The 21,791-nt window shown below is 34.8% G+C and overlaps 4 protein-coding genes across 4 annotated transcripts; 1 reads left to right on the top strand and 3 right to left on the bottom strand.

The window, feature by feature from the left end:
- Positions 1-435: 435 nt before the first annotated feature.
- On the bottom strand, positions 436-1,941 carry LOC25485715 (aquaporin TIP1-3). The gene is made up of 3 exons (XM_013614992.3): positions 1,809-1,941; positions 1,252-1,502; positions 436-810 (listed from the first exon to the last, which is right to left on the bottom strand). Exons 1-3 carry the CDS (start codon positions 1,939-1,941, stop codon positions 436-438), a joined length of 759 nt encoding a protein of 252 aa, XP_013470446.1.
- A 1,122-nt stretch (positions 1,942-3,063) lies between these two features.
- On the top strand, positions 3,064-5,327 carry LOC25485716 (photosynthetic NDH subunit of lumenal location 1, chloroplastic). Its single transcript, XM_013614993.3, has 8 exons — positions 3,064-3,245; positions 3,329-3,425; positions 3,583-3,666; positions 3,755-3,828; positions 4,193-4,315; positions 4,397-4,468; positions 4,575-4,671; positions 5,029-5,327. Exons 1-8 carry the CDS (start codon positions 3,192-3,194, stop codon positions 5,130-5,132), a joined length of 705 nt encoding a protein of 234 aa, XP_013470447.1. The 5' UTR covers positions 3,064-3,191; the 3' UTR covers positions 5,133-5,327.
- A 481-nt stretch (positions 5,328-5,808) lies between these two features.
- Positions 5,809-7,672, bottom strand: LOC25485717 (transcription termination factor MTERF4, chloroplastic). The gene has a single exon (XM_013614994.3). The coding sequence runs from the start codon at positions 7,443-7,445 to the stop codon at positions 5,940-5,942; it is 1,506 nt and encodes a 501-aa protein (XP_013470448.1). The 5' UTR covers positions 7,446-7,672; the 3' UTR covers positions 5,809-5,939.
- Positions 7,673-12,420: 4,748 nt separating this feature from the next.
- On the bottom strand, positions 12,421-21,661 carry LOC25485719 (ABC transporter B family member 20). The gene is made up of 11 exons (XM_013614996.3): positions 20,955-21,661; positions 19,466-19,520; positions 19,206-19,381; positions 18,910-19,110; positions 17,724-17,983; positions 17,337-17,647; positions 16,960-17,180; positions 16,527-16,867; positions 15,476-16,263; positions 14,632-14,873; positions 12,421-14,305 (listed from the first exon to the last, which is right to left on the bottom strand). Exons 1-11 carry the CDS (start codon positions 21,318-21,320, stop codon positions 13,076-13,078), a joined length of 4,191 nt encoding a protein of 1,396 aa, XP_013470450.2. The 5' UTR covers positions 21,321-21,661; the 3' UTR covers positions 12,421-13,075.
- Between the last annotated feature and the right edge of the window lie 130 nt (positions 21,662-21,791).

Consider the following 21,791-nt stretch of genomic DNA (forward strand, 5'->3'; position numbering starts at 1 on the left):
GGTGGAAGATGATCCTCTTGACTTGGTCATCAAGAAACCTCTCAAGTCGGACTAGTTTAGCATTATTAATTAATCATCTTGTGCCATATGGTCAGGTCACAGTGCATATCATGAAAACATGCCTCCAAAATGCATGTCCAATGCTATAATTTATTTTCAATCATTATTAAATTTAGGTTAGATTAGACAAGAATGAACAAATTCATTTTTTTTTTTACCTTTCTCTTTCAGCTTATTAAAATTAAAATACTATCAGTAACCAACATTTATCCATTTTGGCACTATAATGTAATGAACAAATATTGGTAATCACTTCTAGGCAATAAAAATATTGAATACTCCCTAAAGATTCTACTGCAGTATTATTGATCCCTCAATAATATGTAGAGGGACCAGAATACATGAAATAAAGAAGAAGAAAAAATAATAAAAATTCTAGAAGTCACTATTTGAAAGGGGTTCATGAACGTGATCAGCAATGAAGATATTATTATAGAGAATGGCAGCAGTAGCTGAACCAATGAATGGGCCAACCCAATAGACCCAATGATGAGTCCATGTTCCACTAACAACAGCAGGCCCGAAAGACACAGCTGGGTTCATTGATGCACCATCAAAAACACCACCAACCAAGATATTTGCACCCACAATACAACCAATTGCTAATGGTGCTACAACACCAACATTCCCTCTCTTTGGGTCTATTGCTGTTGCATAAACTGTATATACTAATCCAAATGTCATCACAATCTCAAAAACTAATGCATTCCACACAGACACACCAGAGGATAGAGCAAAACCTGATGTTTCCTGCATATATATATATATATATATATATAAAATCTAAATGTAGCACTGATATCTCAAATTCAACTAGTGTTCAATTTCTGTTTTATAGTTAAAATCCACTTTTGATCTTCTAATTATTATTGAATTAAGATTTTAGTCCACTCGTTCTAAATCTCAAAATTTAGTTCACTTCACAAGTTTTTGAATTTTTCTCAACTACCTGATTTTGAGCTTAATTTTTCTTATATGTCATCTTTCATTAACGACATGGAAATACATTTCATGATATGGTGATGGTGATTTAAATTAAATCTTAATATGTTATTATCCAATTCAACATTGCCACGTCATCAAATGTATTAACAAGAGAACACATCAACAAAATTAAACTAAAAAGTGCATTTGAGCCTATATTTTAAATTAGGTGAAGGAAATGCATGTGTAGTAGATTCATTTAGTTACCATTCCAGCAGTGCATGAATTGAGAAGAATGCAAGCAACAACTGCACCAAGTAACTGTGCAATCCAATACAAAATACTTCTCAAGAAGGTAATGTTTCCTCCAATGAAAGCACCAAATGTGACTGCAGGGTTCACATGTCCACCAGAAATGTTTGCACCAACAGAAACAGCCACAAATAACCCAAATGCATGAGATAATGATGCAACTATGAGACCTTCAGGAGTGGCAGCTCCATTGTTTGTAAGTTTATCTGCCACAATAGCCAACAAGCTATATATCTTCAAATTCTCAACAATTCTAAGGCATTGAAAAATAATTATCTTCTAATGTCACAAAATAAGTTTCTAAAACACTTATTGCTTACAATAAACTAACTAATAATTCGTTTTCAACGCTCTATCTTTTTATTGAGTGAAATTATCGTACATCTCACCACTTCATTTAAGATCTATTTCTAATATCAATCAATAATTGAACGAGTATAAAAAAGATAATGTTAAAAAATGTATATGTAATAATATGTAATACTCTTCAAAAAGTTATCTATATTACTCACTATAGGCCATGCCAGAGCCTTGGCCAGCAAAAACAAAAATGAGCATAGAGAAGAACTCTGCAAAGGCTGCTCTAATTGCAGCAGGATTGCTAGCCTCTCTAGGAGACCCAATTGCTATTCTGTAGATTGCCATTAATTAATTAAATCAACCTTAACATACAGAAACAGAAGAAATGTGTTTTTGTTAATTTTATTAATTTTTCTAAGAGTGAAAATAAAGTGTGAGAGCTAATCATTTGGTGTTTAAACAACAAAGGTAAGTATTAACGGCTAAAGAAACGGTCTCATTCAATTGTTTAAGGGTAAAGACCATGTAGAATCAGTTTATACAGCCTAAGAGTTTGTCACATGATTACTATTTTTGGCTCTTGTTTTGTGGCTGTGATGTAACTGCATGGTAAGATCAAAGGGTTGAGAATTTAGATAGTTAACTTCATGTATTCACCATTGCAACAATTTATCTTTATAAATTGACCGGCCATGATGTCATTGAAATCAACAATGAAACTTGACAAATAATTGACACAAATTGCACAAATTCATTTAGTTCACAAATTTTGGTATCCTCCTTACCCAACTACATAGTAATAGTATATTCCCTTCCTTCCAAGTTGTTTCTCACAAATACTAAGTGCACAATATTTACTAATGGATTTTGGAGGATTTTTCTTTGCAAAATTCGTTCGGTGCAGGCAACTCCAAAGGTCTAGTTCAGTGGTAAAAAGACAGACCCTCTTGGATTCGAGTCTCATTAATACTTTTGCAGAGAGGTAAATATACATACCTTTGAACCCGTCACTTTAAATTTCTCGACCACTAAAAAAAAATCACTCGGTGAAAAAAACTCCCTTCCTTCCAACTCTATAACCAGAAACTTTGGAATGAAAAATAATTAGAAAAATATTATTATTTTTTAAAAAATAATAAAAAATAATAATATCAAATTTTAAGTTTTTTTTTAACATATAGTTTCTGAAAAACTCAAAAAAATCTGATAAAGAAACACAAATATTTTTTGTTTTTCTGAAATATTTTTTAACAAATAACTAATACAATCTGGAAATTTAAAATTTGAATTTTATAAGTATAAATACATAAAAAAAAAAAATTAAGAACAAAATGTGGATATTATATGTTTTGTGCGTATAGAAGATCCAGCTGAGGGGGTATAGGAAAGATTTTTCAAATAATTAAGATAAAATAATAGTTGAGAAGAGACATTATCCAATTAAATGAAAAAAAAAAAAAAAAATAACAAGTTTCATTCTTGTCACATGACCACAAACTCCTAGCCACATCACAAGGTCTAAATTCTACTTACTATCCACTCAGTATTTCTTTCCATCTCAAAACTGAAGCTCTATACCACTCTTCTTCACCACTATGGTAGTTTCTTCTTGCTCTTTAACCTGGACTTCATCCTACTTATCCCATAAGGTGTGTTCATGATATATTTTGTTTTCTTCATTGCATTCACACTATGTTCTTTATACATAAACAGCTCATGTGAACTGTTTCAGCTAAACTTGCCACATTCAAATCATTTGCTTCGGAATACTACAACTTCATCTTCTAACAATGTCTCTTGTGCAATGGAAACAACTTCCAGTACAGAAAGTAAGAGCTTAATCTGTGCTTAAAATAACTACTATCAAGTTTACATTGACTTTACAATGAGCATGTCAGTGTTTGTGCTAATCAAGAATCAACACTTATCAGAAGTAATCTACCTTTATCAAAGCTTGATCTGAGTTTTCTTTTTATTTATTATTAGGACACTGCCAGAGAAGACCACTTCTGTTGGGTATAGGAGCATTAACAGCAAATTTGCTACCAGCAAATTCACTCTTAGCTGAAGGTATTCATAATAACATCTTTGTTTGGATATGTAAAGAGGAGTCACAATCTTCTGAAATTTTGAAATTCAATTAGTCCTTATTTTGTAGAAATACCAGACAGATACCGATCTTTTGTCGACTATGAAGATGGATATTCTTACATTTATCCCTCAGATTGGAAGGTAAAATTCATCATATTGGTTCACAAAATGTTATTCCGTTGTTTTCATATTAACTATCACATTTGAAATATTTGTCCACCTCATCATCTCTCATTTTAAAATATCAATGAAGCATTGATTAAGTTTTTTCACAAATATACATTTATTTATTGTATCTCAGCTTAGTTATATATTCGCGTAACTATATTAATAAGGGTGCTTCAGTATATTGCGTTGATTTTATCACATGAATTAGTACACTCAATGATCTTTGTAAGTGTTTGTGTAATGTTGATCAAAACTTAAGATAAGACAGAGGAATTAGTTTCAACAACCAAATAATTTTCTACAAGTTTGTCACTTGTCTGGGTGATCTTTTCCCTAGGAATTTGACTTCAGGGCACACGATTCTGCATTCAAAGACAGATATTTACAGTTACAAAATGTAAGGGTGAGATTCATACCAACTGAGAAGAAAGATATCAGAGATTTGGGTCCAATGGAAGAGGTGATTATGATTTAGATTCTGTCTTAATGTTATGGAGTCTAATTTATAGTTATACACTTAGCCAGTTTGCGTCTTAATCAGGTTATAACTGATTTGGTGAAACATAGATATACTGCACCAAACCAAAGACCAACAATATATGACATGCAAGAGGTTTCTCATTTCATTTCTTCTCCAATTTGTTTTTTTCAAAAGAATATTGTAGGTTTTGATGGCCAATGCATATTGACAAACAATCATTTCTGAATTCTGAATGCAGCGGACGATAGATGGAAAACATTATTATACAATGGAATATGTACTTACATCACGAAATTACGCTAGTGCCTCCTTTACAACACTTGCCATAGGAAATGGTAAGTAGTCTACCATCTCAAATCTCAGTGTGATATCCAATAAATGTTCTCTCAAAGAAAAGCTAACTCAATATATACTTCTCTGTCCTGTTAGATAATACAACAAGAATCTTCATATAGAAAAATGATTATAAGTGACACAGGTAGAAAATTAACAAAGAATGTGCAACCCAGATAGAGAGACAACATTGAGAAGACTAATTATTCAAATGAAGCCAATTTCTTCGAAATTACACGACTTCAGTGTCATAAAAACAGATTATACTGTTAATATACAGAAGTTCAACTGCATGAGTTTTCAATGCAATCAAAGGCTCCTTATGTAAACTAATAAGTAATAACATTCATTCTGTACAGGAAGATACTACACATTAATTGTGGGAGCCAATGAAAGACGATGGAAAAAAGTACGAGATCAGCTTAAAGTGGTAGCAGACTCCTTTAGGCTCCTTGACATCTGAAATGTTACATGACAATGCAAGACATGTTCCAATTTTTCCTTACACGTCAAGATTGAAATATATGTAAATTTTTGCAAGTGAATGATATCATCTTCATCTATATCATACAAATACAAAAGCTCAGTTTCTGTATTGCATACAGAGGCCATCCACTTTGACACATACATTGCATGTGAATATGATAAACTTTATAAATCACTGAGAATTACAGAAGGATGTAGGTTGCCATCAAAAAGTTTTTAGTTTATAAAAAAACGCTATAAAATCATGAGAAATTTTTTGTGCCAAACAGATCTATTTTAAAGAAATGAACTTATACCCTATTTAAGATATCTGATATATGCTCATGAATAGGCCTTGCCAAACAGATTATATAACAAGGCACTAAACTGTCTCACTCACTGCTACCTTCAAAGTCACATAACCATCACCACTTAAGAGGTGAAGAAAATTGTAATGAATATAATTTTTTTTCCTTTCTTTCTTGATGATACTAATCCAATTTCAATTGTGAAAGCCAAGACGACCAAGACACCAAATCCAAACAGACACAAAATACATGGAAGTTAAGGGCAATATAACTAACAAGTACTATACCACATGCTATCATTGGTTTTATACCTCATTTCACCTGAAAGATAGTTGTGGCCATGAGGGTAATGAATAGATAGAAAACTTGAGATGACAATTGCAGTAATAGTAATATAAAATGGAAAGAGATTAATCATAGTCCTTCATTTGATAACATGAAAGTTATACTCTAGTTATTTCATCAAGCAAAATAAAAATAAAAAATGCATTGTTCTGCTAAAGAGAAACAGTTCTTCTGTATAGCATTTCATCATCACTCTCCTCTTCCTCATCTGAAACTATGTCATTCCCGGGTAGCTCTAATTTCCCACCAATACAGAATGAAGGACCTATACTTTCGGTTTCGATATAATTGCCCTGCAATCTCTCTTCAAATCTCTGGTCACTACAATTCAGCATCCAATTCAATGAACATTTTATCCCCTTGGTCTTGAGCCTCTGGTATCTAGGTTTAATCCTAGATTCCAAACTATAAGTGAAGTATTCTGGAAACTCCACAAGCTCTTTTACAGGTCTCCCCATCTCACTTTTGAAGAAGTAATAACTGTTCTTCATGAGCTCAACTCGCAGCGCAACCAATTGAGGACACTTGATCACCATACTAGCCACATCCTGCGACGGTATTGCCCTACCAAGTAAAAACTCAACCGGTTTCATAATCACATTTTGATGAAGACTAACCACCTGTGGCATCTTCTCCACCACCCTCGCAAACCCTTCCGGATCAATCTTAAGCTTCAAACTGAAAAAATATTGCTGCGAAGACAATTTCGCCTTAAGAGGCAACCCAATAATCAGTGGATACTGAGCAATAACCGATGGCAAATATTCCTTCCTCAAACCAAAACTAATCAAACAATCAACATTAGGTTTCACAGTCTCTTCAAGATCATAACCAAGTAAATAAGCTCTTTTCTCCAACATCCTAGCTAGAATCCTCTTAGGCAACCCTAAATTAACCAAGTAATCAACAAGAGGCTTTATCATAGTACCAACTCTCATCCCTAAAAAATAAGGATATTGTGTAACCATAGGACCAATATCCCTTGGATTAACACCAATACTAACAAGATAAGCCACTGAAGTACTCATAGTACCTTCAAGCTTAAACCCTAAAAGTTCAGGATATTTTTGCAAGACAAACCCAATATCATCTTTCTCTACATCAAGTCCTCTAAGAAACTTAATAACAGGAGCAAGCTCAACAATAACACTAGCATGCAAAACCTGTGGATAATTCTTAATAAATTCACCAAGTTTAGACCTAGAAATCCCAATTTTTTCTAAATACCCTAAAACAGGAATCATGTTTTTTCTAACACTACAACCCAAAATCAAAGGATACTGATTTATATCATCAATCGTTAACCCTAATTTCTGAATAAACTCAACACGTTCCCTCATGACTTCAACGGTTGAAGGAAGCTCCAAATCCTGCAATTCATCAGGAATAATTCCCAAACCCTTGAGATAATCGAAGATGATGACCCGCGAAACGAGTTTCTCTTTGCGGCCTTGAATCACACCCCATGTAACAGTAGGCATCTCGTATTCCGGAAATTTGGAATCTTGGGTTCCATAGAGATTGAATAGTAAAACCCTAAAATTGTTTGAAATTTGGGGATTTGGAAGTGGATTTGGATTTAATTGGTGAGAAATTAGCTTGGAAACATTAACATTGCGTGATGAAAGTATATTGAGGAATTTTCTTCTTGTGAACATTGATTTGACAGTGGAAGTGAAGCACTGAGTGCAGAAATATGGAGTGTGATGAAAATGAAGAAGGTGACTTCAAGTGTGAAGAAAACAGTGTTCCTAAAGAAATTTTGAGGTTTCAAAAGAGTAATGAATTAAGCATAATTCACCACCGGTTGTGCAGCACGGGCATAATAGAGTGTGAGTTTGGGAGAAACCGACAAAGACGTGGTTGAAGTGTAATGTGGACGTTGTGTTCCATGACCGTAATCATCTTATATCTTTTGCATGTTGTGTTAGAGACTCCTGTGGACAATTTATTCAGGCTCAAACGAAATGGCAGCGGGCAAATATGATCATTTTGGAGGGGGATGCAGTAGCCTTACTCGAGGTCCTTCACTTTGCTGATGCTAACAGATGGGATGGGTTGTCTTTGAGTGTGATTCATCTACTCTAGTACAAGCTCTATTGTCTCCGGACCATGGTGATTCGGAATTCTATGTTATTGTTTCTAGTATTAGTTATCAGTTATCTTTACATTCTAACTTCAAGGTAAAGTTTGTTATGAGACAAACAAACATAGTTGTTCATACTTTAGATAGGGCGACATGTTCTTGGACTAGTCACCGTATTTTTAATTCTTATCCTTTTGAGTTTGATTGTTTTTTTTATTGGGTACTTCTTTTTGCATCTGTTTTTTTTTATTAAATTATTTTCATAATTAGGCATGATAAGATAGTGAAATTCCACATTAAATAGATGTAATGTAAGTTCGGATTTTCCTCAAACTAAGTTAAAGATATGGGACGAAGCTAGCAAAAAAATTACGCAAGGGTCAACTATGAAGAAAAAAATAAATATTTTCACATAGGAAATTAAAGGGTGAAATATATTTTTAGTTCCACAAGTGATCATTTTGTAGGTTTAGTCCTTCCGAAAAAATTATTCAATTTTTTCGTCTTGCATTTATGCTCTATAACAAAAAATTAAGGACTAAAATTAAACAAAAATATTTAAAACTTAGCTTAATAATCACAAGTGTTGTAGAGACTAAAAACAAATTTAACCAATATATGAAAACACTATTATTCAAAATTAGTTCATTATTTGTGCAGGAATTGACATTTCGTCTTTGAGACACATTTCGTCTTTGATATATAATGATTTTATGTTATATTTTATTACAAGAATCAACATTATTGAGATTTACATTGATTCTTTTGATGTTCCAACATACTTCATCTGCAACATTGTTCTTTACAAGTTTCATGTTTTTGGGAGACGCCATGATCAGCCGCATTGTAGATTTCGTGGACTTATTCGTGTCTGGTCTTTAGCTGCCACATTATCCCTCTATTGCAATAGATTATATGTTGTGGAAGTTTTGGTTGTGAGCTCCAGTTGAGTTTCATTCTTTTATCGAGATGGTTTATTAACGTAGGATTTTGCGGTTATGTTGGGATTTAAACACTGTTCAAATCAAGATTTGCTTTTGGGTTGTCGTTGTCATAATAATTTAGATTTTACTTATGAATTTTATATTGATTTTGGGAGGATACGAAAGTTTTATGATTTTCAAATTATGTATCTTCTATGAATAGAAGAACTCCTTTGTGGAAGATCGAATTCGAGCAAGAAGATGAACAATTAAAATTTAAATGATAATGATAATATATATATATATCCCCTGAAAAATAGAATTGGTTACAAGGTGTAAAAGTAATTAAAAAAATTGGATTGTGCGGCGTGGCTTATTATGATTGATGTATTGGAAGAGTATCTTAGAACGAGTGACTTTAGCATTTTTATAATTTCTAAATTAACAATAGTTATTTAAAAAAGTTGGACAAAATACGTTTTAAGAAGCCAATTTTATTCATAATTGACTTTTTACTAAACAAATTAATAATGTCTTTTCCAATATAAACAAATAGGTTGTATGTATTTAATTTGTTTATGATTATTTTCATGATAATTTTTATTGTTGAAATAGTTTTCTCTAGTTGTTATTGAGATCGAAAGTATCAAACCAATACAAATAAATTTATCAATTATGTAATACATTATTTACACATGTAAGCGCAGTAACAATGCGAGATAGGGCTCATTCAGCGAGTGCAAGGTCTTATAGACACTATTTCCAATTTACATGTTGTCACAAGAATGAAATGAATTAGTTCATTCAATTAGAATGCAACATGGGGCTCATTCATTTAGTGTATGATCATGGGAGAAACTCTTACTTGATCACAAGACCAACACCTCACATTTAGACACACACACAAGAAGTTAAAAAAATTAAAAAGAAAATGATTAAAGGGATATTGATTAATGTGACTATTTTATTTATCTTTTATTTTTTTTGATTTACGTGTGTGTGCTTAAATTTTGTGTCTAAATATTTGTGCCTATACAAGACTTTCTCTCATATAGGTATCCCTGCCATCACAAGAATAAAATGATTAAAAAAAAACGCAATTGCAAGCCACAAGTACAATCTGACTCATCTTTAACGCCCTTTTTTATTTCCTGATATTAATTAAAATTTAAAAATAATTATATTCATGGAGAATGTACAACACAAGGAGAAAGACTAATCGACCCAACTTTCAATAAGTCTTTTTTTTTTAAAGAAAAAACAAGGTTAATTTATTTCATTCCATTTAAAATTAACGGATACAAAATAGACGGTACAATTTTGCCTCCAGAAATGACAAATGTATCAGTTTAATCTCATTGAGTTTAACAAACTTTGATCCTTTCATATGCTCAAATAAGAATGCGCAACTTAAAAAAAGAATAAATGGTATTCAAAATTTACTAACAATTTAATCTGAGTTTAATAAACTTTTTTTTAATAATCATAAATATTAATTTATCATTTTATAAAAAAGAATAAAAAAATATTAAAAATTTCTCGATTTGCTGTTTTTTTTTTTCAACCCCAAAACCCTCTATTTAAACATGGCAACGGGGCGGATCGGGGGCGGATTTAAGCATCCCTGCCCCCCCCCCCCGTCTTCCATGCACCCGCCTCCATCTTCAAACCATATCAGGGGTAAAAATTGAACACCCAACCCCGGCCCCAATGGGGACAGTCTCCTGGCCCCGCCCTCACCCACGAAAACTCTATTTTTTATAAAATATTTAAAAAATGCATATTTTTTCATAGCAACAAAAAATAATAATTATATTAAGGAGAATGTTAACAAGTGCCCCCGGAGCATTGGTTAAGCAGCTAAAAGAGAAAAGATTTTATTAAAAAGTGGTGTAATAGTTAGTTAGTAAAAGTAACCGTTTATGTTTCAAAGACAATTTTTCTACCTATGGATTCCTTAACCAGTACCCCGGGGCACTAGTTAACAAGACTTTATATTAATAATTAAATATCTCATAAACTTTTTTCAAAAAAGGAAAATAATTATAATAAATATATTTCTAAAGAGTAATAATATATTAAAATAGGTTGGCCCTTATAGAGTTAAGATTAAAAAATTTATAAAGTAAATTTCAAAAAGCGGGTGCGGGGCGGGTGTAAGCATCCCCCTCCCCCATACTAAAAATTCAATTAAATCGACTTTTCCTCGTTAAATTCGGAGCGGGGCGGTTGGGTCTGGTGGGGGCAGGTTTTGTTTTCATGTCTACCTCTATTCCCCTCCGTTCCAAACTCCCAAGGTACCAATGTCTTTGGGACAAATAAAATATAAAACCAAAGATTAAGAATGAAAGGAGTGGTATAATATAAATTACCCCCTCAGGTCACTATTATAAGCAAAAGTTCACTTTTTATATTCATTCAATAAATGATGTATGTGGTCTATATAGAAACCACATACATCATTTATTAGATGAACCTAAAAAGTCAACTTTTACTTATAATAGTGACTGAAGGGACTACACTTTTTACCCAAAGTCATGACTCGTGAGCTAACACTTGAAGAAGCGTTAATATCTAAAAACAAATTAGATGTGACGGTGAAATATACTTAATGCATTACATGTCATTCATGCATCGAAGAGATAGTTTTACATAAACACAAATATTTAGGCATAAAATTTAGACACACACATAAATAAAAAATTTAAAAGATAAATAAAATAGACAAATCAACTAATATCACTTTAATCCTTTTCTTTTTAATTTTTTTAATTTCAAGCTAGGATATAGCAGTGCGATTCCCTTAGCTTACGTTAGTATGTTATTTTTAAATGAGAAATGATAAATAGACACACAATTTTAGACACATATACAACACCATGGGTAAAACAGTAATTTTAGTGTGAACTAGAGGGGTAATTTGGTAACACCACTCCCTTATTCTCATTTTCTATTTCTCCTTCTTCTCTTCCCGTCAGTCAATCTCTTCTTCTCTCTGGTATCTGCAATCACACTGCTTTTCACCACCACCATCACCATCCTCGTCATCACCACCACCATCACCTTCCTCGTCAGTCACAACCGCCGCCGTCCTAACCATTCCTTCTCATCTTTTGTGTCGTCTTCCTCACCACCGCAACCACCATCAATCTATTCAGATCTGCTCTCCCTCACGCCGTCGCCGGTGAATCCTCTTCTCCCTCACACCGCCGACGACCTGTTCATATCACTAAAACCACACCGGTGACAACTTTTCCAAAAACAACACCTTCCGATAATCTTCTCTACGAACCTGTCAGTGACGATGTCGGTGGGATAACTTACGACTGGATCGGAGACGACCGGAAATCCAGTACCTCATCGCCGGAACATTTCAATTGAGACCGGAGTGTTGCTGGAGAGAGCTTTGGATAAAGAAAACATGGTTTTGTGTAAAGGAAGGAGACGGTGGTTAAAGGCAAGGGAGAGAAGAAAAAGAAATTAAAAAAAAAAAAAAAAAGTATTAAGCAACAGTGAATATACGGATGGTGTCGTATATGTGTCTCAACTTTTGTGTTTAGTTATCATTATTGTTTTTAAATATACTTTAGTATGTTAATATAAGTAGATAAGTTGAAAACAAAATTGAAATTTAATAAACAATATAAATGTTTGTTTTCGGCAAAATACACGTGGAAATTTGACTCTATTACAAAAGACCCCACCTCCACTAACAAAAGAAAACTTGTGACTCTTGTAATTCAAGCATTGGATGGATGCCTCTAAACTATAGCTAATTATGTACAGAGGTTACAACAACAATTTTCACAAATTCAAAAAAATACATTAATGAATAAGTTCGTGATTCCATCATCCAGACTCGAAAGACGTTGAGTGAAAAAGGAAGCCCTGTAAAAGAGTCACAAGAGCTGAACTTGTGTTGATACCACCTTCCTGTCATTGTACAACAAATCAATAATATACCATGGGGACAATAGCGTTAGTCTAAAGTCTAAACTGTTGTCTCCAAAAGAATTCAGCATCCACAACCCAAATCATCCTCAAACCGACCAAATTTCAAAATCCTATCTTTAAATCTACATTGTTCCTGCTACAGTATCCTCTTCCTATGCCTATCAATGCCGTGCGCCAACCCAAGCTTCATCATTCCCATACAAACCTCCACCTGACATTTAAAATTTTCATTGAGCGCAGCAATCACCAGTGATTCAACTCAAGCAGGACATGAAACAATTCTCATGACCAATATTAGTCAATTACTCACATCTACACTCCCACTCTAAACAAGCCGATGCTGACGCAAAGCCTTACCAAAATGAGGTTGCATTAATCGGACATACAAACCATTCTTTGCCACCAATGAATCATGGGTCCCCTCTTCCACAATCCGTCCTCCATTAAGCACGACTATATTGTCAACATGCCTCATCATGGCAGCCCTGTGAGCTATTAAAATAGTAGTCTTGTTTCCCATTATAAGAGTGTCAAGAGCCTCTTGCACTACTCGGCTCGATTCTGATTCAATTGATGAGCTAGCTTCATCCAACAACAATATAGGTGCATTTTTCAGGATTACCCTTGCAATTGCAATCCTCTGTTTCTGTCCTGGAGTTAAGTCAACACCTCTCATTCCAACATGAGTATCGTAACCATGAGGCAGGCTACTAATGAAATGATGAGCATTAGCTATTCTTGCCGCCTCTTTCATTTCAGCTTCACTGGCATTATGTCTGGCATATATGATGTTTTCCCTTATGGTTGTTGAGAAGATAATTGGTTCCTGCTGAACCAGACCAAGGTGGCTCCTTAGCCATTTCAGATTATATAGTTTTAAATCCCTCCCATCCAGTAAAACTTGGCCAGCAACTGGATCATAATATCTCTCCATCAAAGATATAATAGTGCTCTTTCCTGACCCTGAAACTCCCACAACTGCAATTGTTTGTCCCCCACTGACTTTGAGACTGAAATTGCTTAATACCAGCACTTCAGGCCGAGTAGGATAACAAAAATCAACATTTTTCAACTCAATGCTTCCATATACATTGGGTGGCTTCAAGGCTGAGCTTTCATCAGGATCAATTTTAGGCACGCGATCTATAATTTCAAACACTGAAATGAGAGATTTACGTCGCTTGAGTATGTAAGGAGCCAATCCAAAAGGCTCCACAAGTGCAAATGTAGCAAATGAGAAAACAATGTACTCCTTGAGTGCAGTAGATGCTTCTACATAACTCTTGTTTATACATATTGCAGTGTACCAGAGTAGAAGGGCATTACAAGCAAAAAGTAGAAACTGTGAAAAGCCGAATGCAAAACCAATGGCCAATCCATGAAGAAAGCTCTGCTTAAATATTCTATTTAACTGCAGCCTGTAGAGTTCCATTACCTTATTACCAGCACAAAATGCAACAACAGTGTAAATATTTCTAACTGCATCTTCAAGAACCAAAGATGCCTTTCTGTGCATTTCCTGTATGCCCCTTGAAAAACCAGCAAGCCACAATTTCTGCAAGGTTCAAAGAAACTGCCTTAGTACGTGCATTATGCAAATGATAAAGACGAATTAACAAGTTCATTATGCTAAGCCAGCATTGTTAAGTCATTCACATATTTAGCAACAGCAAGTACAATAGCTTTTAGTAATTGAAATTAAACAATGAACACAAATCAACATAAATGAGAATTTCCGTGGATGAAAATGAATTTCAAAATCGCTGCATTTTGCTAGAGACATATTTTTCACAAACTAAGTTGACGTGAAAAAGAAATAAAAGTTCGCATACCAACCACTCAAGAATATTACATGGCAAAACCAAAAGAGTAGATGCATACCTGGGCAATAGCAGAAACACAGAGAACCGGAAGTGTAGCTAAAGCCACAAGAGCTATTCTCCAGTGCAGCAAAACACCAATGAGAAAAGCAACAACAACTGCAGCAATGTCCTGTATAAATATAGAAAGTCTGTTGCTGAAAGCAGCTCGTACAAACGTAGCATCATTGGCCAAACGCATGGATAAATTGTCGGCACTGTTTTCCTCATCATCGTACCATCCAATTTCATTACGTAGCATGGCTGCCATGTTGTGTAAACAGATTTAGTAAGGCTCATAAGTTCAAATTGTTCTAAAAGAAAGCTAACAAATATCTTGTGCAATGCCTGAACAATTTCATGAAATATAACAAATCAAATTAAAAGATATATTAAAATTTAACTTGAATGATAATAGTTTTTTTTTTAAGAAGCTAAATTAGCCCACCTTAATTGGCACTAGGGAGAATTGAACCTGAGACATTGAGGAGGAGCACACTCCCAAGTCCCAAGCCAATACCACCAGGCCAACCCAACTGGGTTAATGATAATAGTTATTTTAGAACATTTTAATATTTACAATGACCCCATTATATTCATGTTCATCTGAAAATGTTAAGTATTAATCAAATAAATTAAGCAAAACAAATATGTCATTTCATTGAATGGTTAACTATGTTATTTTATTAATCAAATAACTGATTCCATTTGGTTAATGAAAAGTTCACATTTGTGTCAGAACATGAAGATAACTCATGACCTCGAGAAATGAGAGTATGATGTGACTTCATGAGAATTGAGAATCAGAATTCAAATTTAATATATCAGGGTGGTTACTGGAGATTCTAAAAAACAAACATGCGCACCTGAGAACATCATTCTCCGGACTCTTTCGGTCATTTTCTCTCCCATTATACCAAAGTAGAAATGCTGTAAAAAGTTGGCAACAACTGTCACAATACCCATGCAGGCAATGATCAAACACCACTTGTCTATCTCCCCCCGCAAGTGATGAGTGTCGTCAATTCGATAGTAAGTTGTCACCACCAGGCCGATAACATAAGCAAGAAGTGGATTGAACGCACCAAAGATTGCAGCGCCTATGCTTCCTAACACAGCATAAAGCCACTCAGCAAAACTAAGCTCTGCCAGTCTCCAAAATGAGGGTTGACCTCGATGCCGTGCATCCTTTGTTTCGTTCATTTTCACTGAAAATTCATCAGAATAACTATCTGGTCTGCTAAATGTTTGTGAATGGGAGCGTTCATTTTTAGGATCAGATGTTAAAAGAGGTGAAACAGGGGATTCTGGGTCAGAACCATTTGATGTTTGACGATGCACCGACTGAACATCAATCTTGGGTAACTCGGGTAATCTCATTTCAAAGCTATCCTGCCTTTTTATTGAGGGCTCTTTCTCGGTTGAATCCAAAGACTGACCATTTTCCATCATCTTCTCGGGTGGTGGACTCTGCACTTGTGGTGATTCATGTAAGTTAAAGAAGCCATCTGAAGGCCGAAATACAGCAGAAACTCTTTGAAGAGAAGGTGACTTCATCATTCTAGGGGATGATGGTTCTTTGCAGCTATGACTCTCTGAAGAATCTTTCTCAATTTGGAAAGCTGCAGTCTTCTTGTAGTTGCGAGCAGGCATCCTGCATGACAATAAACAAATACATGATTTCCTATATCACTTTTGAAATCCCGAAAACTGTTTAGAACACGATAAATATTATTGCAGTTCTATGATAATACTTTAATGAAAGAAAAAAAAAATAATGATTATTTATATATAATTGCAGATTTCACTTCCACCATCACAATATTTGTTTTTAGAACGAGCCATTTATTATATTTTCCATAAAAGAGACAATAGTGCAAAGCAAAGGCAGAAGCATGATTGCATGCAGTATTAGACCTCTTTGGAAGTTTAGTGGCCTCTTCACATCGAAGTAGCTCTGCATATAAGCCACCCAGGGACAATAATTCATCGTGAGTACCCATTTCAACAAGTTGACCTTCCTCCATAACTGCTATATAATCAGCATTTTTTATAAGACTAAGCCTTCGAGCAATAATTATTGTTGAGCGCCCCAGCATAAGGAGATCCAGAGCCTCCTGAACAGACCTTTCAGCCTCAAAATCAAGTCCGCCAGTAACCTCATCAAGCAGGAGAATTGATGGATTTAGAAGCACAGCTCTTGCAATAGAAAGCTTTATTTTCTGTTCTTCGGTCAAAGCTAAACCAGCCCTGCCAATCTGAAAGACAGAAGCCCCAGTTTGGGAAGTGGAGTGAGAATTTACAAATAATTGAAAGAAAAAAAAAATTATAGGCTTCATTTGATATTCACCTGTGTATCATAACCTTTATCTAATGAACTGATAAAGGTGTGTGCATGAGCTATTTTAGCAGCCTCTTCAATTTGATCCGTGGTGGTATCCCTCCCATATGCAATGTTGTCTCTTATACTCAAACTGAGCAAAGCAGGTTCCTGGGTGACCAGTCCTATTTGGCTCCTCAGCCATTCCAGTTTCAAATTCTTGATGTTTTCACCATCTAAAAGAACTTCTCCTGAAATCACAAATTGGAAAATCATTTAAATCTTTCACCGTCTAAAAGAACTTCTCCTGAAAGCACAGATTGGAAAATCATTTAAATCTGAAATGACCTATAGAGTAATTTGAATGAGATAGCATGAATATGCACTGTGAAGGGTAAGACAATTACCTAATGTTGGATCATAGAACCGCTCCATGAGTGGAATAATACTACTTTTTCCAGAACCATTTCTGCCAACAAGTGCCACAGTTTTCTTAGCAGGAACTGTGAGATAAAACCCACTTAAGATAGGGATTTCAGGGCGTGAAAGATAACTGAAGTATACATTCCGAAACTCTATATTTCCTTGCACGGACACAGGAGCACTTCCGTCATGATCAAAAGACGAGGATGACCGGCTTATCATCTCGAATAGTCTATAGGCAGCTATTCGCCCTTGATCAAATGAGTAGAAATTTGTCGCCGCTTGGTTTAATCCCCTTAATCCAGTAACAAAAATGGTAAGGAAAATATAAAAACAAATAAGAAAATATAGAAGTTAGGAATGATGCTTACAAGCCACTTAGAATGACAGCAAACAGAGCTGTTATAATTTCCCCGCCGTGAGCTTTTCCGTGTATAACCAAGAACCTTCCAACCCAGAGTTGTAATGCACAAGAACATATTGCAAGCCCATATGTAAATCCAAGGCCAAGCCCTTGGACAAGACTTATTAATATACCATATCTAAGAGTAGCTTGCAGTGACGTTGCATATGAATATTTTGCCAATGTTTCATTTGTAAATGCAGACAAGGTCCGTATGTAGGAAACTGCCTGCGTCACAAGAAATTATAAACACTCAGAACCAACGGCACATGAATAATTCATCAAATAATGAGAACTTCACCATTATTGCCAATTCACCAAAATCAAATATAAAGGAAAAAAGAAAGATAAAAGCGCAACATCTCCAATCTTACAATTAAATAAATGTATTTCCTTCCAACCATAGAGTAAACCTCAAAACTATTCCATGTATAATAAATTAACAATGGGTTCAATGAAGCATGTAGACAAATAGAAGCATCAACCAAAGATATTAATAATTTTAATCTATGTATTTGTAACAATTTAATAAGAGCACTCTTTATCAATACCCTTATTAATGGCCTAACCCTACACCCTCCCATTTATGCTAAAAAGTAGGAGAGAAATTTCTCCTTATTTCACCATATACAGGTCATGGGTGGTAAAAAGGACTGCTGGAGAATATTATTCAATCCATAACTACAAGCAGAATATTTATAGTTGAAATTTTGAATCATATTATTTCACAGATGTTTCATGAATTATGTCATGGTTTTCTCTTCCAATTTAAATGAACAAAAGATCATCCGTTTCTCTCAAAAAAATTGTTGTCATCTCAGTAACGGCCACGTCAAGCATTTCTATTTCCGTAAAATAATAAATAAAACAGATAAAATCATATTCTACCAAAGACTTCTTGCAAAACTTCTCTTTAGATGCCCCGTCACAAAATGTAAGACCCTTAAAGCATGAATAATATTATTAGGATAAATACAGAACCAATTACACGATATGAAAGACTTTCAAACAGATTCCAGTCCTTTCTTTCACTACATATTAAAATCACAATCCCCAATTGGAATGATACATTGAATGTTATGTCTTAACTCTCAAGCATACCATTTGTTCAATAATACAATGCATAATGAATAATAAATCAAGCAATAAATAACCTGTTCAGCAATGCTGGCAGCTTCGGCATATGCATCTTGGATATTCTCTGCAAGCCTATGAAGGAATATATTTGATATTCCTCCTGCAGCAACAATAAATGGACCTGTAGCCAATGTTATCAATGCTATCTGCCAACAATTGATAAAAGCAATAACAAGACCACTGAAGAATGTAGCCATATTATGAATATAATTCCCAACCTGTATCATTAGAAGTCAATAAACATATTGTCTGAGATGCATGTGTCGAGATATTAACCACAAAGAATAATAAATTTGCAGAGAGTAAAACATACTTTTTCACTGAGTGCAGACTGAATGAGCAGTACATCACTCAATACTTGACTCACAATGTCTCCGTTATTTCCATAAGTATCAAAGAAACTCATATCTTGGTTAAGTAATACTCGAACATATTTTGATCTGATGACGGCTGTCTGCCGTTCTCCGGTAAGAATCCAACATGAAACCTCTTTTAAACAAGAAAGAAAAATAAGAACAGCAGGAAACATATATTCAATATCTAATGAAGATTCATTATTCGTGATTAACTTACCAATCCAACCAGCAACAAAAACACCACCAGCGATATAAACAATGGTCAAAGCAAGCTGCGAAAGAAACAACAGCAAGGGTAAGTATTAAGTAAGTATAAGTCAATTTTTAACATCAGAGTCACAAACAATGGGTCCTACAAAATATTTTTTTTTGAAATGGGTGTCCTTCAGAATAATTAAATTTGTAATGTCATCCAGTCTGATTATTAAATTAACCAGTTGAACCAAGAGCTAGGTTTTAAAACATAATCTATAGTCTGTTGTAGGTCAAACCACATTAAATTATGTCACAATTTTCCTTCAACATAATTGTTGTCTGTGCAGCTGCAGACAACAGCTGAGTTCTATGTATTTGTAAAATGTTGAATACCAATGTGATGGAAGACCCGCTAGCATCAACAAAGCCTGTGTTTAAAGGTAAGATTGTCGCAATCCAATATTAGGGTTTAGTAGTGTGATGGAAGACCCACTAGACTCCTAATTATATTTTTTTTTTTGTCAATAATCTGTTTTGGTAATTTTTGTTTACAGTATGGGAAATAATTATTATCACGAAAAAGTTGAATCACAATGTGCAACCAACAAGTATGATAGGATCATTTCAATTTTACCCCTCCATGATTTCCACCAAAGTGGGAGATAACTATATGATGCTCTTTTAATATACATACGCGTAACCCCATCTGTGAAATTCGTGAGGAAAATCCTCTGTGATATTTAGCACTCCTCTTACGGTATTTAGGTTGAATTCATGCTTGGCTTGTTACTTAGCTGATATAAAAGCTTAATTTGATATATTTCCCAATATTAGGGTTTACTAGTAATATGACAATGATTGTAATACCCACCCTAGTTGATCCAACGGTCCTTGATTGATCACATCCATTGTTCAAACACAATTATCTTGTGAATTTACCTAAATCCACTCCCTTTGAAAATTATCCTTCCTTTGACATAACCCCAATGAAACCTCAATCCTCCACGAAACACTAAACCTAACTGTTTTGCAATGCTTGCATCCTGCCATAAGCTATTGTTTTAGAGAGGTTATAGAAAACAAGAGCTCGTAAGATGATACGCCCCCAACCAATAAAAGACTAGCTTCGACATCAATCTCATCCGTCATAATTTGGTCGACAAACTAAGTTCTAATCACTCACCCCTAATCCTTCTCTCTAGATTCTCACTCTCCAATTCTCCATTTTCTTAACACTTAACCAATTAAAGCTAAAAGAACAACCAAACAATCTCCAGTATCACTCTCAAATAGCTCAAGGAATTTAATGTATTGATGACTAAATCAACAAGTTAAGCATGTTTACTACATACTATAATAGTCCACCTAATTTTCATGAAAAACCAACTCTTCAATCACATCAAACTACCAAACTAATATAACAGTAGAAATCACTTTATTTTCACTAAATTAAAACTAAAAAGAACACTGATTTCAAATTGCAATAAAAAAAAAATGAAACGAAATCGAACCTCTTTGAACCTATGAAACATATCCTGCTCCTGAGGAACGCGAATAACTTTAGCAAAGTAATGCAAGTAAACAACAAGCGCAGTTCCATGAGCCGCCGCAGCGATAGAACCAACCACCATAAGAAACCAGTCAAACCGGTCAGCACACGCAAATAACCGAGAGAAAGGAACAGCAGCTGGCGGCGGTTCAATATCCTCCATCTCTTCCATCTCCTCCTCCGCTTCCATTTGCTGCGACGCCGAAGTCTCTCCTCCGATGTCCATGAACGGTGACGGAGACTCCGGCGGCTCCGAAACCTCGGAAACAGGTGTTAATGGTTGCACATGTGGTGGTGACCACCCGAATAGACCTCTAGAAACCATCATCTCCGATCCTAGTCAGCACCGGAATTCAAAAATTGGAAAAAGTTTCTCGACTGAATTGTGAATCAGATCGGTAACTACTTTTTCTGTTGGGGAAACGACATCGTTTTGAACGCCACCGTGGCGGCGCGTGGGTTGACTCGGTCAACAAAGTTCCGTTCTAACAAAGTTTTTTCTTCTCTTCTTCTTCGATTCTTCTTCAACTTTGTTTTTTTTTTTTTTTTCTATCGAAGTTTTCGGTTAGGAAGGAAATAATTAGAAAAGTGTGAGCGAGCGTGTGCTGTGAAAGTACTAAGAAGGAAAAAACACAGCACGGAGCTGGAAGATGGAAGAAAGGGTGTTTTGGTAAATTGAATGGGAATGATGGTGTTGGTATATGTGTGAACAGCTGGATGATGTGGAAGTAAATTACGTTTAGATCCTTTGTAAGAGTCGTTGGAGTGTAGTGACACGTGCGAAATATTGGTGTGCGGT

The sequence above is a fragment of the Medicago truncatula genome, chromosome 1 (assembly GCF_003473485.1).
Source record: "Medicago truncatula cultivar Jemalong A17 chromosome 1, MtrunA17r5.0-ANR, whole genome shotgun sequence".
NCBI classification, from domain to species: domain Eukaryota; kingdom Viridiplantae; phylum Streptophyta; class Magnoliopsida; order Fabales; family Fabaceae; genus Medicago; species Medicago truncatula.

Excerpts from the sequence above, each read along its gene's own strand:
- LOC25485717 (XM_013614994.3), bottom strand. The coding sequence starts at position 7,445 with ATGTTCACAAGAAGAAAATTCCTCAATATACTTTCATCACGCAATGTT.
- LOC25485715 (XM_013614992.3), bottom strand. The coding sequence starts at position 1,941 with ATGGCAATCTACAGAATAGCAATTGGGTCTCCTAGAGAGGCTAGCAAT. Across the intron at positions 1,503-1,808 it reads AGGCTCTGGCATGGCCTATA|ATAAACTTACAAACAATGGA; the intron begins GTGAGTAATATA and ends CTATTGTGGCAG. Across the intron at positions 811-1,251 it reads ATTCATGCACTGCTGGAATG|GAAACATCAGGTTTTGCTCT; the intron begins GTAACTAAATGA and ends ATATATATGCAG.
- LOC25485719 (XM_013614996.3), bottom strand. The coding sequence starts at position 21,320 with ATGATGGTTTCTAGAGGTCTATTCGGGTGGTCACCACCACATGTGCAA. Across the intron at positions 19,382-19,465 it reads TTTTGTTGCTGGTTGGATTG|AGGTTTCATGTTGGATTCTT; the intron begins GTAAGTTAATCA and ends CTTGTTTAAAAG. Across the intron at positions 16,264-16,526 it reads GCCACTAAACTTCCAAAGAG|GATGCCTGCTCGCAACTACA; the intron begins GTCTAATACTGC and ends ATTGTCATGCAG.
- LOC25485716 (XM_013614993.3), top strand. The coding sequence starts at position 3,192 with ATGGTAGTTTCTTCTTGCTCTTTAACCTGGACTTCATCCTACTTATCC. Across the intron at positions 3,667-3,754 it reads AAATTCACTCTTAGCTGAAG|AAATACCAGACAGATACCGA; the intron begins GTATTCATAATA and ends CTTATTTTGTAG. Across the intron at positions 4,469-4,574 it reads CAATATATGACATGCAAGAG|CGGACGATAGATGGAAAACA; the intron begins GTTTCTCATTTC and ends TTCTGAATGCAG.